The sequence below is a fragment of the Hypanus sabinus genome, chromosome 25 (genome assembly GCF_030144855.1).
Source record: "Hypanus sabinus isolate sHypSab1 chromosome 25, sHypSab1.hap1, whole genome shotgun sequence".
NCBI lineage: Eukaryota > Metazoa > Chordata > Chondrichthyes > Myliobatiformes > Dasyatidae > Hypanus > Hypanus sabinus.
The window spans coordinates 34,349,560-34,366,349 of NC_082730.1; the positions used below are offsets into that span (position 1 = coordinate 34,349,560).

Here is a 16,790-nt window from a genome sequence, read left to right on the forward strand (position 1 = left end):
AGGGTATAGATTATTTGAAATGGAAAGGAATTATCTGGATCTCCAACCTGTGTGTACGTTGGATCAGGTATTGCTCTGGTTTCCCATATCTGCACCTAGACTTTCAAATAATAAAGTCATAGAGTCATACAGCTTGGAAACAGGCTATTCAGTCCATCAGATCAATGTTGGCCAATCAACACTCTTCTTTATTAGTCTTATTTCCAGCACTTGCTCCATGATTTTCTATGGCTTGGTGATCCAAATTGTTTTTCAGACACGTTAACGTTGTCAGTGCCTGTGCTCTCACCACACTATGAGTGAAAACAATCCCCTTTGGAATCCTCTGAACCTCTTCCCCCTGACCATAAATCTATGTCCTCTAGAATTACTCATTGCTGATAAGGGGAAAAGATTTTGGCAATCTATCTTATTCATGCTCTTCATTTATCTGTTATTCTCAATACCTCAATTATTTTCTCACTTAAGTTTCTCTGCTCCAAGGAAAACATTACCAATCCATTCTCCCCTCATAACAAAAATACTTTATCTGAGGTAACTGTCCAGTGAATCTCCTTGGCAACCTCTCCAGAGCAGTTACACATTTCCTATTTTATAATGGACAGAACTACACACATTACTTCAGATGAGGTCTGACTGATTTATAATGTTTAAGCATAAGCTCCCTACTCTTTTATTTCATTTCCCTGAATGTTTCCTAAATAACCCAGTAAACTCTGCTAATTCAGCAGAATATCTACATGGTCAGTATCGTGGCTGTATGATCCCTAAATCCCAGTAAGGCTTCTCATAATCTTCAGGCATATAATCATTTGAGATTACTGACCCTTCATCAGTCAGGTATTAAACTTCCTTCAACCTTGCCTTTAGCTGCCTATGATCTGAAATTTTCTCCCTAAATCTTGCTACATCTATCCCCGTTGTTTAAAATGCTCCTTATAATATAACATACTAACCATGCTTATCCTTCTAATATCCCATCATGTGACTGAGCATCTATATTTTTCTATGACAATGCTCCTGTGATCATGTGACGATTACTACATGAATATCCCTGACTGAGTATAATATATTATTTATGATGTCTCTGAAGACCCCTTGCCTCCCTCACTTGGACCAACAGAGCACAACTAATTGTCCTCCAGTGAAAATCCAAGTCTTGTTTAGTTATTTGCATCAAAGTTGAAATCTTTAGCTCACCTGGGAAAACATGCTGTCACTATTTTGGAGGAAAAGTAGGGACCTTAGAATTTCATATCACAGAACCTTTTGTAGCATCTGTGAACTGAAATTCTAAACTTGATTAGCTAGGTCGTTTAAGTACCTCATGGAAACTTAAATCATTTACTGCCAAATCTTGTAAAAATATTTTAAAAGACCAATGAATGATTTGGCATTTTATTAATTTCATTTGAGGATTACTGAGAAATTTTGTGAAATTGCAAATAAGTTTGTTGGGTGAAATATAGTCCGAAAACAAATGCACAAAATCCACTCCACCTCCAATCATTTAAAACTTTTTTTTATGAGTTTCTACAATACAACTACAAAAAAAACCATCAACAAAATGGAGATTTATACAGTGCAAAACAAATGTGTCTAATATATAATTCATAACAATAAGGAAAAAGCACCCAAAATAAAATCATATAAAGTTAGAATCCCCCCCACTCTCCCACTACAAAACTCCAAGCCAACCATTTCAATGTGTAAAGGAAAAATTAATCGGAGCGCTTGACCCCACAGAGCTGTAAATATATATATAAAAAATAAAATTTATAATCTGAAATCACCGTGTGTTCTAATCATGTGAATTATGTCAGCATTACAATGATTATCTACTATCACTTGTAGCCTGAGGCTACAGCAATTAAACCATTTCTACACCAATTTTATTCCTAATTTGTAGATAATATTTTAATATTTTGTATTCATAAATAGCTGATAGCTGAATGGCTGGAGTATTTAACTCAGGCCAATACTGAGTTAATAATTGATTCTGTTTTGCCAAACAGATATATGGATGTGAGCCCTTTTCCAGCAACTCCTGATCAAAGAGGTCGCAGCATGCATCCCCAGAGGAGAACGTCAAATTATACTATTATTGGGCCAGATTATCGTGCTGGCGGGAATAAAGCCAATGGGAGTTTACACATGAGGCCCTATTCTTTGAGCGGATATGCCAGCCCAGAGCCTAATAGCTCTGGAACCTCAACTCCAACCTATATACCATCACACCTTAACTATAATGCTGCAGTACCCAGATATTGGCAAGTGTATAATTTGGTTGAAAACATGGAAACACCTGTCTTACCAGGTAAAGGATTTTACCAGTATAATCCAAGCCAACCTTTCAAACATTATAGAGCAATTGATCACAGAGAGGGAAATGCAATGGGTCATATGTGGGGAAATCACCCAAATCAACAATACAGCAGTGTACAGTACTTCAACCCGCCACTGTACCAAGACTGCCAATACAGCGATGAGAAAAATTCACTGACAGTGCAGCGAATTACTCCATCTCACTGCAGGATCGTACGGACTCCCTCCCTAAAAGAATACCCTAACAGAGGCTTGCTCAGGGATGTTGTATCAGAGGAGTTACAGTCATGGCATGAGAGAGCCAGGCAGAGGAATGGACGGCCTCACTCGCTGGACAGGCAGGGTGCCTTCCGCGGACCGCGTGCTCAGGGCAGAAATCGGGAACAGTACATGCGCTGGCCAGCACTCCCGTTGCAGGTGAGAGTCTGTCTGAATATACTTCCAAAGCACAGAGCAGATCTGGTAAATGAATTAAAGGAAATGGGCAAAGCCCAATACAATATGCAAAATCAATAATGAGTTCACACAGAGTAACATTTTGAGCTTACACAAGGCGTTGACTACATCTGAAAAGGACATAACATTTTGCGGAAACTAACCAAACATTTCAACTTTGAGCAGAACTGGGCAGAGCAGACTGTATAGATGGAACATTCCAACTGCAGAAGCTAGACATCGGAAATAAAAACAAAAAAAATGATGGAAATACTCAGCTGGATATTTGCAGTGAGGGAAGCAATATTTTGGATTGGGGAACATGATCATTTTTGAAACTGAATAGATTTAGAACGCAAAAGGGTATGTTTACGATATGTTGACAAGCAGGTAGACTAGGAAGACAATGATTAGTCAAGCTGACAGAGTTGGTGATGGAAAATATAAACTTGAAATGCAGAAATGAAGTTACCCAAGGGAATTACTGTGGTGCTGGAAATTTGGAAATAGAAACTAAACATATTGGAGATGTTCATTATTTCTCATTTTTGAACTCAGTATTGAAGCTGGAAGACTGTAATATTCTTAATAGGATGCTGAGTTGCTGTTCCATCAGATTCAATTAAACTTTATTTTTATTTATTTATTTGGAGATACAGCACAGAACAGTCCTTCTGGCCTAACGAGCCACACCGCACAGCAACCCACTTATTTACTTACTTCCCATTACACCATTGGCATTAAGGGCAGCAATGAAGGCCCTCTATCTCTGCCGGTGTTCAGGGCTTCCTTCATCATGTCAGTAGTTTCCTCTCGGTTTTCACTACTGTCAGTCACGTAGGTCCCGAATGAAACACCGTTGCACTCAGATGTAGAAGGATTCTTCATTGCTGTTTCCATAACAATTTTGTTTGACCGGTCAGGGTTGTTAGCCCTGAGCTGAACCCCTGAACCTGGGGGGATCAATGGTCCACTCTTTGACCGGCTTCTACCCTTTGACCTGTTTGGCATGGATGACCATACCAAGAGCCAAAGCACAAGGCCCTGACTCCAGCCAATGTAGCTCTCTGGGTCATTGAGGCACACAAGCCCCCAAACCCCATGACAAGTTGTGGTTCTTAAGGAAGAACCCACTTATGTAAGACTAGCCTAATCACAAGGCAATTTACAATGACCAATTATCCTACTAACCGGTGTTTCTTTGGACTGTGGGAGGGGAGGAAACCCATGTGGTCATGGAGAGAATGTACAAGCTCCTTACAGATAGCAACGTAACTGAATTCCAAACTCCAATGCCCCAAGCTGTTAGAGTCACGTTACCATGGTGCCCCTGAACTTCATTCAGGAACTCCCGTTATCCAGTTGGCTAGGACACACAGACAATAAGTATGAGCTGAAGTTCAATAAAAAGTGTTAGTCCTTTTCTTATCATCTAACAGTACAGAATCTGATTATTTTACATGTTATATAACCATATAACAATTACAGCACGGAAACAGGCCATCTCGGCCCTTCTAGTCCGTGCCGAACTGGATTTTCTTTTTAATTTTCTTTTTAATCATGACAAGTTACAGCAAATCACAGATACTATATTATCGGAGAAATTCAGCACAGTTGACAAATACCCTGCCCCCCCCCACCCCTCACCCCATCCCGATCTATAATTTTAATCTGGTTCTCTTTCTCTCTCTTTCCCCCCTCACTATAATCTCCCCCCAGCCCTACCTTTCTTTCTCTTTTATTTCCCATAATTCTCCACCTTCCCCCTAGCCCATTTCCCTTCAGCCTATCACTTCCCAGCTCCCTACTTCATCCCTCCTCCTCACTTCTTATCCCCCCTCGACCATCCCATGTTACTTCACTCCTGATGAAGGGTTTCGGCCCGAAACGTCGTCACTACCTCCTCCCGTAGATGCTGTCTGGCCTACTGAGTTCTGCCAGCATTTTGTGTTTTTATTTTTTTTGACAAATAACTATATTGTTTTATAATTTTGTTCTCTCCTGTTGATAAATATTGTATAGTGGTGCTCCCAATACAGAGCTCCATCTGAAAGAGCCATATCAAAGAGCACAGAACAATGCAATACATGAAACACCTTCAGCCCGTATCATCTGTGCCAACAATCCGACTAATCCTATCTCTGTACAAATAGTGATAGTATCCAAGAACTTCTGACATTAAAGCCAGATTTGTCACGATTGCGAGGAAATGTGGCAATTAGTTAAATGAAGCAAGAGGCTGCACAAAGACATAACAATCAGTCTGCAATAATCAGCTTGGATGAAGTTGAATGAATAGTGGTCAATGGGGCTAGAAGGTGAGAGAAGATAGTGCTAGAAAGAAGGTGCATACTGTCTTTGAATAATGCACTTAATTATCCAGCTTAAAGGGCAGCATCCTCAAAAAGGCAGCTTTCCAGTTAGTTCTCCTCCCGTCTACATGTTCAAATGTTTAAATAAGAGCGAGTGACTCAAGTTTTTTTGTCACATATACTTCAAAGCATACAGTGAAACATATTACTTGTGTTAGTAACCACGATATGTCCTTATGTAGCAACTCAGAGTTTTAATTTTATGTCAATTTTGTCAAATATTGATATCTTCTCAGCAAACTAGTTTTCATAAACCATATTCACAAATTATGCCTGACCGATTGATTATAAGGCGAAAGCATCAGATGAAACTGAAATTGAAGAGTTATTTTGCATTTCCAGTTTCAATGTAAAGACTTTCAGAGAAATATTTAACACATAGACGTTCGATTGGCTTAAAGAATTTTGCATGTTATTACAATCCCAGCTTGAAGCCTGTAATTGAACAATTCCTATTTAATTCCAGTAGAAAATCCACTTTCTGTTCAGGCAAGTTAGTGTTAGATCAGATTATCATCTCTTTGCAGTTCATGTGGGTTTTGTTACATGCTTAGAAATTGCCGTGTTGCTTACCAGCCTAAACAGGTAGAACACGAAGCATGTCAAGACAGATACTCATCCCTATTAAATTAGAAGTCAAACAAATGTGACCGCCACCATTTTCACAATTTTGCTCTGTAGCCATATTACTTCCCATTGTGTTGATTGTCACAAATGTAACCAGATCAAATGGTATGAAGGTCTGAGCCTGCAAGGCATGGCAGGAACTGGAACATCAAATGCATCCGTAGTTGTCAAGAAACTACTGAAACAAACAAGATTCCACAGGAATTATATAAACATTGCCAGGCCAGCTACTAGGGAGTGACCATTAACCTCATTTTTTAGATGAATGGATGGGAAATCAATTATGCATTATTCAACTCTGGAATGTTGACAATTTAGCCTAATGTGTGTGAAGATATGGCTGCAAAGAGGAACCGGGTAGGCAATGACCTCTGTCTGAAAAAGACTCCTGATGCTCGGTGACTGGGTTCACAAGTGTGGTCAGATAAACAAGGTACTGAGAAGTAGGAGTGTGGGAGAGAAATGTGGTGAGGCAGTCAGAACACAATTAATTCACACTTCAGTCACTGACTGAGAAAGAAAACTTCAAAGAAAAATTCAGAGCTAGGTGAACTTGAAACGTTGATTATATGACTAACAATATGCACAGTGCCAACATGCTTAATGAAGGAGTGTAACTTTACTCTTGATAAGGAGATTGTGTGGAGAAAATGTGTTCAATAGAAATATCAGTACCAACCATTTCTAAATTCCACAGGTCACATTACAATTCAAGGGTCACTTGAGTTCATCGTTGCTTTGTGGCCACTGCTTAGACCTGTAACTGATAAGACTGAACACCACCATGGTTTCTAACCTTATTTCATTTGAAAATACTGTTTTTTAAACTTTAAAATCTTTCCACAATCTGCCTTGGTGATCGACTTCAGGTGTGTATTCTTGCAAACACTCACTGTTCCCCAAACTACAAATTCCTCCTCTTTCTTCAAACCACCTGTGATGGTTTTGATTTCAGTACTGTGGCCTTCCTCTTCACGTGCAGCTGGTTTCAAAAGCCTCTCAAAAAATCTCTACTCTTTTGCAGTGCACTCTCTCCTATCCAATTTTTCTACTCATTTTTAACCCCGTCTTAGCTGCTCTGTTTTCAGTCAGTCCTGAATAACTATTTAGTCCCATGCCTGTAAGTAGGAAATAATCAAGTACTTCACATTAGAAAGCCACTCACCTATTTTAATATGATAGAATTTGAAGAGGAAGCTCTCTTTCAAAGTTTCTCAGCTTATTTACTCCCCTGTGTTATGTGTGCCAATGCACTTTTTTGCTAGAAGATCATTAACCAATTGAGAAAAGATCCTCCTATGCAGAATTTGCCTCTAGTATTGAAAATATTATTAAATCTTCTGATATAAACATTGATTACTCAAAAGGTTAATTATTAAAACTTATGGACTTAGATTAGAGAAACTTTGTTTCATTAAGATTGTGCAATAAATAAACTTTGATTTTTTTTGTCAATCCAGCTTATCACTTCAGAACAAAATCTATATCATGACAACATTAATGTACTTGGACTGTTCTTGACCATGGGAAAAGAAATCATTTGCTATGAGATTAAATTGTATGACAAAATTAGTTGAGAAATGCAGTTGAAAGTCATTTTTTAGAGTGAAATACAATAGTGGCTATTTCCAGATCATAAGCATTACTTTGGAAATTTAGCTGGATACTTGCAGGCTGGAATCTTGCATTCATCCTTCCTGAGTTTTGCATCAGGATTCTGTTGGATGAAGTAATTCCCCATGCAGCACTACTTTTGCAGCATTGGAGAAAAACCACCTCATCTTTGGGGATGAGATTCCTAGGGTAACTAGGTCTTTGCAATACTAGACTAGGTCTCCACTTCACTTAACTCTAATTCTTATTACATTGAACCAAGCATCCAACCAACATCTAATGTGGCTCCCAGACCCCCATCCCCACCATTTCCCTCAACTTCTCTAGCTTCCCAAACACCTGAAGTCCCTTCAAATCCCTGACTCTCTGAAGTCCATCTGGAGGTATTCCCCTCCAACCATCAGGCTCCTGAATCTGCATGGAGGACTTCACCCACCTCAATATTTCTACAACCTATGGACTCACTTTTGTGGACTCGACAACTCATGTTCTCATTACTTTTTATTACTTTTTTTTGTAAGTGTGCAGTTTGTGTTCTTATGGACATTGGTTGCTTGAAAGTCTTTATGTGTAGTTTTCCATTGATTATATTGTGCTTCTTTGTATCTACTGTAAATGCCCACAAGAAAATAAACTTCAGGGTAGCATAGGGTGACATATATGTACTTTGAGAATAAATTTGCACTTTGGGTCCTCCTGACCTCCAATGGAGGAAACTGTTAGCTAATCACAATCCTTTGCCTGTTACTGGATCACCATCCCTGAAATTTGAGCACAACTCCAGGTCCGATCTCCCCAGGTTTAGGTTTCCCCAGGAGCACTGTGAAGTCTAGACCCTGAGTATTCTACATGTAGCCCATCCCTATTTAAAACATCAGTCTTAATGACTATCCTCTTCACCTGGTGACAACTGGTCTGGAGCACTATTTTTCAACCATTCTCTGATTACATTTTCCCAAATGAATGTACAGCTGCAAGCACTTCCTCCTCTCACCCCACCGTTTTTAAGTTTCGTAGATTCAGTATGATCATTATTCATTGCTACAATGTTAGACCAGTGCTCTCATTTATGTTGTCCCCAATCTCACTGTTTATTACTTAATTTTATAACTTAGAGATACAGAAACGGGACCCACAATGAACCCACACTGCCCAATTACGTTCATGTGACTAAGGATGGTCTTTGGAATGTGGGTGGAAACCTGAGCACCCAGAGGAAACCCACGCGGCCATGGGAAGAACGTAAAGATTCCTTACAGAGAGCGGCTGGAATCGGACCCTGGTCAGCGATCGCTGGTGCAGTACAGCGACCGCGTTAGCCGCGCTGTGCTACTGTGCTGGCCCAACAGATGTTGGGGCTCAAAGCAGTGCAGGCCGTTGATGCTGTAATTCATTCGGTTCGATCCATTCTCAGCAATAATCAGGCAACACTACTAATGGTTGACCAGCAGGTTTAATTTTTTGACTAGAGCATTAAATTGCTACACCTGCAAATCACCCTAAATCAACTCAAAAAAAGTCCAAACAGAATTCCAACAGTGAAACATCACACTGCACTCCTGCTCTTTAGGGAACTAACCAAGGACAATATCATTTTAAATTCTGTACCGGATAGGTACATGTTTAATGGTAGAACCAGTCACCTAGTTTTACCTTGCTTGCAGTAGATTCTAACATAGCCAATATGCCTTAAAATGGTTCATGCTGGGGCTGTTCATTGAGCTTTGGCGCTGATCAAGACTGAATTGCAGCAGTAGCAGTTTATTATCAGTAAACTGTTGCTACAAATTTTAATCACCTAGTATTTTAATTACCTAATTACCAGTATTCTGAAAATAATAAGGCCTGAAATCTGTCCTTGTCTCAACCACATCCTGTTTTTGTGCCCATGGCAACAGATGAAATCTCTGAGAAGCAGCTTAGGGGAGAAAGACTTGTTTGTGAACCCGATGTTGTTTGGCAGTATCTAGAGGCAGAGAAGAAAGATTAGGAATCACCGCTGACTCAGCACTTAACCAGTGAGATCAGCATTTGAGATCATCAAATTTATCAAGCACATATTCTTAGGCAACATGTAGCAAGAAGGCTTTCTGACAGGAAGCTTCATATACAACAGCACTGAATAAAGATTCATATCCTATAATGGTAGAGGCTAAAAATTAATGAATCAAGGGGTTAGGGACAGGGATGAGGGAGAATTAGAGGTTGGGGGCAGTCAATGAAGAGTCTGGTGCAGGAACTGTAATGTCTGTTGATGCTGTGGCTATGACTCAGTTGTTTATGTAGGTTCATAGGGATGGGTTGGGGAAATGTGCAGGGAGTTAGGGGTCAGGTTAGGAACAGGAATGTTTTGGGGAACTGTGCAGGGAGTTAGGGGTCAGGTTAGGAACAAGGATGGATAGGGGAACTGTGCAGGGAGTTAGGGGTCAGGTTAGGAACAGGGATGGATAGGGGAACTGTGCAGGGAGTTAGGGGGTCAGGTTAGGGACAGGGATGGATAGGGGAACTGTGCAGTGAGTTAGGGGGTCAGGTTAGGAACAGGGATGTGTTGAGGAACTGTGCAGGGAGTTAGGGGTCAGGTTAGGGACAGGGATGGTTTAGGGAACTGTGCAGGGAGTTAGGGGGTCAGATTAGGAACTGGGATGGTTTAGGGAACTGTGCAGGGAGTTAGGGGTCAGGTTAGGAACAGGGATGGTTTAGGGAACTGTGCAGGGAGTTAGGGGTCAGGTTAGGAACAAGGATGGATAGGGGAACTGTGCAGGGAGTTAGGGGTCAGGTTAGGAACAGGGATGGATAGGGGAACTGTGCAGGGAGTTAGGGGGTCAGGTTAGGGACAGGGATGGATAGGGGAACTGTGCAGGGAGTTAGGGGTCAGGTTAGGAACAGGGATGTGTTGGGGAACTGTGCAGGGAGTTAGGGGTCAGATTAGAAACAGGGATGGTTTAGGGGACTGTGCAGGGAGTTAGGGGTCAGATTAGGAACAGGGATGGTTTAGGGGACTGTGCAGGGAGTTAGGGGGTCAGATTAGGAACAGGGATGTGTTGGGGAACTGTGCAGGGAGTTAGGGGTCAGATTAGGAACAGGGATGGTTTAGGGGACTGTGCAGGGAGTTAGGGGGTCAGATTAGGAACAGGGATGTGTTGGGGAACTGTGCAGGGAGTTAGGGGTCAGATTAGGAACAGGGATGGTTTAGGGGACTGTGCAGGGAGTTAGGGGGTCAGATTAGGAACAGGGATGGTTTAGGGAACTGTGCAGGGAGTTAGGGGTCAGATTAGGAACAGGGATGGTTTAGGGAACTGTGCAGGGAGTTAGGGGGTCAGATTAGGAACAGGGATGGTTTAGGGAACTGTGCAGGGAGTTAGGGGGTCAGATTAGGAACAGGGATGGTTTAGGGAACTGTGCAGGGCGTTAGGGGTCAGGTTAGGACCAAGGATGGTTTGGGGAACTGTGCAGGCAGTTGGGTGTTCAAGTTAGGAACAGGGATGAGGGAGAATCAAAAGCATTCAGAGGGCAGGATAAAACACTTTGCTGTCAAAGGTCACAATTGAAGATAGGATCTCAGGTCATGTCAACAGGTGGCGAGGAGACCAATCATTGCAACGTCAGTGAATCCTGAGTCAGATGTCCGTACAAGCAGGAGTCATGCAGGCTGGTGTCCCTCTACACCCCCCCCCCCCACCCAGTTTGGGGAAAACTTAAGTTCAGAAGTAGAAATTAGAGGTGCTTTGCAGTTGAAGATCAACAATCTTGGAGATTAGGTTGGTTAAAGCCTGAAGGTCAATTTGACCTCTGTTATACCACCATGAAGAACACATAATGTGCTGTTCCATGTCCACACCATGGAAATCCGATCACCTGGCTGTACTTCTACTGAATGTTTCAGGATCAGCTTCCTTCCATCTGCTGGCAGATTTCTGAATAGATAATGAATCCATAACATTACCTCACTATTTTTTCTCTCTTCTTGCACTACTTATTTAATTTAAGTTTAAATATATTCTTACTGTATTTAATAGATTTATTAGTATTATGTACTGCAATGTTCCTCTGCCACAAAACACCAAATTCGATGACATATGCCAGTGATATTAAACCTGATTCTGATTGGTCAGTCCTGAGACTGAGGCCTGAAGGTTAAGCCCATGATCAGTGAGGCCTGGTGTCAATACCAGAAGGCAGAGAACATAAGAAATAGGAGCAGGAATAGGCCCGTCGAGCCTGCTCCGCCATTCAATAAGATCATGGCTGATCCGGCCATGGATTCATCTCCACCTACCTCCAATATAATCCTTAATTCCCCTAGTATGCAAAAACCTATCCAATCTTGTCTTAAATGCATTTGCTGAGGTAGCCTTCACTGCTTCATTAAAGTCCAGAGGGCCAGTTGAAGGTCAAAGTCCACAGCTTGGTGAGTCTGGAGGTCGAAAGCCCAAAATGATGAAAGCCCAATATCATCGAGTCCAGAGGTAGAGGCCTGGAGGTTGAGTCTGTGTATTTGGGCCAGAGGCTGGAGTTCGAAGGCCTGATATCTGTGAGTTTGAGAGTCTGGGGCCAAGGACTGGAGGCCCAGAGGTGGCCTGTCCTGGGTTGGCAGCTTGTGTGTGTGAAGGGTTGGGCAGGTGGGGATGGGACTTGATTTGCTATAGCTGTCTTTTTTTGTCCTGCTGTTGTCGTTTCCACTTGTAATGTTCTGCGCTGTGCATTATGTATCATGTTGCTGTTGTGTTGAACACCGCAGACATGCAACTTTTGCTGCCGGAATGTGTAGCCACACTTGCAGACTGTACCCAGAACATCCTCGGGTGTAGTGGTTCTTAACGCAAATGACACATATCACTGTATGTTTAGATGTTCATGTGATAAATGAATCTGAATCCGAAATCAGGAGCTCAAAATATGTCCATCTAAAAATTTCTGAAAAGTTTGGTGGCTGTCTTCAGTATTCCTTGCAGCTTTGAGATTCCAGCCAGGTGGTATAGTGTTTGTAGTGAACTATATATACCTGTCTGGACACACCCCCCCCCGCCCCCCGCTGACTGCTCCTGTGGCTTCTCCCACAGACCCCGGTATAAAGGCGAATGGAGACACAGCCCCGGCCTCAGTCTCCAGGATGTAGTGTGGTGGTCATTTGCTGCTTGTTCTTTCTTCCAGCCAATAAAAGCCTATATCTCGCCTCACGTCTCCGAGGGTTATTGATGGTGCATCAAGTGGTACAGTGCTTAACGCTGCAGGGGATAAGTTTAGTAGCAAATTTACCTAAAGCACACCTTAGGACACTGCACTCGAGGAGAAAATGTCCAAACCCTAGAAAAGCTGTGCATGACGTCTGGATCAAAGTTAGGTGTACGAACCAATAATACAACATGAATTTCAAAGCAATGGACAGAAGAGGTACTGACCTGTGGATAAGGTATTTTATTTAAACATGCAGAATGGTTGTGGCCTTAAATACGATTCTGGAGAGATGGTGGAAGCAAAGTTAATCAGGTCTTTCAAAAGCAACTAGATTGGCCTATGAAGAAATGTCAGTTTGAGAGTATTGTGTGAGAGCTGGGGAATGATTCTGCCAGGACTGATCCACAATGACCCGGTAAAGATTCAGTGGAGCATGCCACAACAATTTAAAGGAATAAGCATCTATCATTTTGTTCCTGGTTTTGCAGAGACCCATGCCACACTGGATCATAGAACGGGCACCTAATCAGTGGTACATGATGGAAGAATCAGAAGTGGCGAGCCAATTTTGAAGCTGGAATTTTGCAGGTTGAAATTCCTGATCATCACAATGAGCCGGATTTTCCGTAATAATCAAGAGAACAATTGTGCTTCTTGGTGAAGAAACTATATGTTGACCACATTCGTCCAAAGTTTGCTTTTTACTTTCACATACTGCTTCAGTGATAAAACTTCCCTTCCTGACTTCTTGGCTAAATGTCAAGATTGCAACTGGGTTTTATTCTAAGTATGAACGTTCACAGCTATTTAAATGGCATAGCTTTCCCTCTGGAATGGTGTTCCTGCTGATCATTTATAGTTGTACTGCATTCCAGTTTGGTGCCAACTTTACCGAAATATTCAACAGATAGAGGCGGCACCTACTGGCCATCAGCACAGATGATGCAATTCTTTCTCTGTGCATGCTAACGCTTCTTAAAATTATTCTTATTTATGGTTTTCTTTATTACCTTATTTACGACTGTTTAAGTTTAATGAGTGACACATTTCTTTCATAAAGTTGCTATTCACTTTATGAAATATATTGAAAGAATAGTGAAATATTCTATAGATAGAAATACAATTATGTTTAACAATAGATAATTGACCAATACAATATTACTGGTAAGTGTGCAATGTCAAGACTGTTATAAATTTATAATTTCACCACAGAAAACAATATCTCATCAAAAGCCTTGCAGGGTTTGCCAAAGACAACTTATTTTTAACTGAGAACCACTGTAGAATTCATAATAGGCATGGATTTACCCCAAGTCCTTTCACTGCTCTCAATTGAACATACTCTTGTTCTGAGTTAAGGGACAGATTTGATTTCCCAGTTTTTTGGGGGGTGCAGCAATGAAGTGAAACATGGAACCTGAAAGTAACCTGAATTTAGTCAGTGCAGCCAAATTTAATCACTGAGGAATATCGAAAGTTTAATGTTTTTGTTAAAGTGACTGTGAATTCTATCATTGTGCATTGAAATCTTACGAAACAACTTCTGCTTCCAGATTAGAATTTAATAAGAATTAACCGTCTTCCAACAAACTAAAGTTCATGTTTTTATTAAATACAGGGAAAATTAGACTCCACAATACAAGAACAGTTAATTATTTGTAACATTAAGAACTAATATAAACCCAAAATATTGAACGAGTCTTTTCAAAATCCCATCCCAATAGAGAAGAAAGATTTTTTTTTGTAATTTATTGTACTGTTGATGGAAAATTTAACTGGTGCATTAGAAATTTCAATTCATATAGAATCCTGAACTAGAAATGAGACTCAACGTGGCTCATTGGGGCCAGATGAAGAAATAGACAACAAACCAAGGAGAAAATGCCAGGAAGTTGTCCATAGTTTCTGTAAAAAACATGGATTTTAAGTGTTCTAAATAAGGGAAAGAGAAAGATTGATGTGGAGGTGAGGGATGAAATTACAAAACATGGTCATCATCATTATGTGCCACATGGTCGACCATGGTCTTGACTATGACTGTTAGCAATTTTTTCCACAACAGTGGTTTACCATTGCCTTCTTCTGGGCAGTGTCTTTACAATATGTGTAAGCCCCAGCCATTATCAATACATTTCAGAGATTGTCTGCCTGGTGTCAGTGGGCGTATAACTTGTGATATGAACCAGCTGCTCATACGACCATCCACCACCTCCTCCCACGGTCTCCTGTAACCCTGGTCGGGGGGCTAAGCAGATGCTACACCTTGCCCACGGGTGACCAGCAGGCTATCGGAGGGAAGAAGTGCCTTACACCTCCTTTGGCAGAGATGTATCTCCACCCCACCATCCAAACAAAATACAGTAACCATGCAATTGAAGACACAACTATCAATATGATTGAAAGGAAGTACAGTAATTGGGAGTGAAAAGGCAAAAAGAAAGTGATTGGAGAGTTGGGTAATCTTATTAGTATAAATGGAATCGGTCACAGAGAAAAGGGAAGGGTAGAGGTATAGAGGAAAGATGAGTCTTTAAAGTTCGGGAGTGGATCAGTTTGGGATATGAATGTAGGGCAGTACAGGCCTGGGGAAAATGCCATTAAGCAAGTCAATGAAATCGGTACTAATGGGCTCAATCTGCTAGTTTAGCAATGTGACCATACCAATAAGATAGTTAAATTATTTTCATCATGGAATGAACAATTTTTTTGCACGGTTTTCTAGAAGTTTTAAAAAATGGTTTTCATGGGTGATTAAAATGCATTAACTTCCATTCATGTTTGATGGTGGGAGTATTCCTTTATCTAATGTTTTCAAAAATTCTCACTCTGCTTGCAACTCGGAGACTGGATTATAGTGTGTCTGCAGAACACTAAGATTGCTGCAAGTGAGGAATGCTGAGGTAATAAACGACAGTTAAATTTGGAAACAACCCTGGTTGGAACACAGGATCAGAGTTTTGTTGAATGTAGAATTCCAGTTGAAAAAGTTTTATTATCCTTTACAGTTTGCACATCTTGCATTTCTCTCCAGAGATGAGGTGCCTTGGCAGAATAAGGCTTCTCAACCGAGAGGGGTTCCTTCAAAATCCTACCAATGTGCCTGTGTTTCTTATGATCTCTGCTGGTCCCACCTCATTTTCAAATGCTATTTACTTTTAGTAAACCCCAGCAATTGTCAGGGGCAAGCTCTCTGCCAATTTTCCCCAGCTTGAGGAGACCCTGGTCTATTGTGAACCCCAACTTGGCCCAAGAAGAACTAAACCTGATGCAGCTTGCTATGTGTTGCATAACATGTAACCTACAGAAAAAAATATTTGATTTCAATGTATAAATGATTGTTTTAATTATCTAGGATGAAATATTTTTTAAAAGAATATATAGTAGAAGCAATATTAAATGCTTCAAATTTATCCAAAAATTAACAATGTCAGTTATGTTTTTTACAAAAAAAATTTTGAAATGTGAAAGTTATTTCATGTAGTTTGGGTCAGCTGGCTGTAATAAACATTTTTCTATTAACATGCAAGTAAAATATATCTATTGATCAAAGCAACAGCCTGGTGAATTATTATAACACCTTGAATCACTTCCACATTAGCACGGACCTTTTAAAGCTGATAGTCATAGAAAGGTACAGCACACAAAAAAAAAACAGGCTCTTTGGCCCAAGTGATCTGAGTCAGCCACAGCATCCTTCCTGTGAGATGCCTCTGGCCACATTTAGCCCATAAACTTCCAAGCCCCTCTTCTCTATATATCTATTGAAATGCTTCTTACATGTTGCACTTGTATCTCCCTTGACCACTTCCTCTGGCAGCTTATTCTAAGTACTCACGACCCTCTGAACAAAGGTTATCTCACATGATCTGAACCATTTCTTAACCCATCTGGCTTTATTCATTTGCTGTTCAGCCTTCTTAAGTTTATGGAATATATACTCTGAGTTCTCCCCTTGTCCCATGACATCGCTGTTGTATACCTTTTATGTAGACACTCCTCTTAGGCTTTGATTTTCAGGTTTTCCAACACAGTTAGATGCACACACAAGCCTGGAGTCTTTTGATTTTGTGTTTTATATTCTTTGTTTTTTGCCCTATTTGTTCCTCATTGCCATTTGTGCAATTTGTTTTTTTTTTGCATGGTTGTAGGGGGAGGGTGGGTTCTCTGAACGGGTTCTAGGGTGTCCTTTGTTTCATGACAGTCTGTTAGAAGGCAAATCTCATGGGTGTATACTGAATACAC

General features: G+C 40.8%; 1 protein-coding gene across 5 annotated transcripts in view; it reads left to right on the plus strand.

Moving 5' to 3' along the window:
• Window positions 1-15,049, plus strand: part of inavab (innate immunity activator b) — an 85,457-nt gene extending 70,408 nt beyond the window's left edge. For 4 of the 5 annotated variants that reach the window (XM_059950434.1, XM_059950433.1, XM_059950432.1 and 1 more), the window contains 2 exons: window positions 2,016-2,742; window positions 8,489-15,049. In XM_059950434.1, coding sequence (XP_059806417.1) covers window positions 2,016-2,742; window positions 8,489-8,692 — 931 coding nt within the window. In that variant the 3' untranslated portion in view covers window positions 8,693-15,049. The remainder of the gene's footprint in view (window positions 1-2,015; window positions 2,743-8,488) is intronic. The other variant, XM_059950436.1, reaches the window with a different exon arrangement.
• The last annotated feature ends 1,741 nt before the right edge of the window (window positions 15,050-16,790 follow it).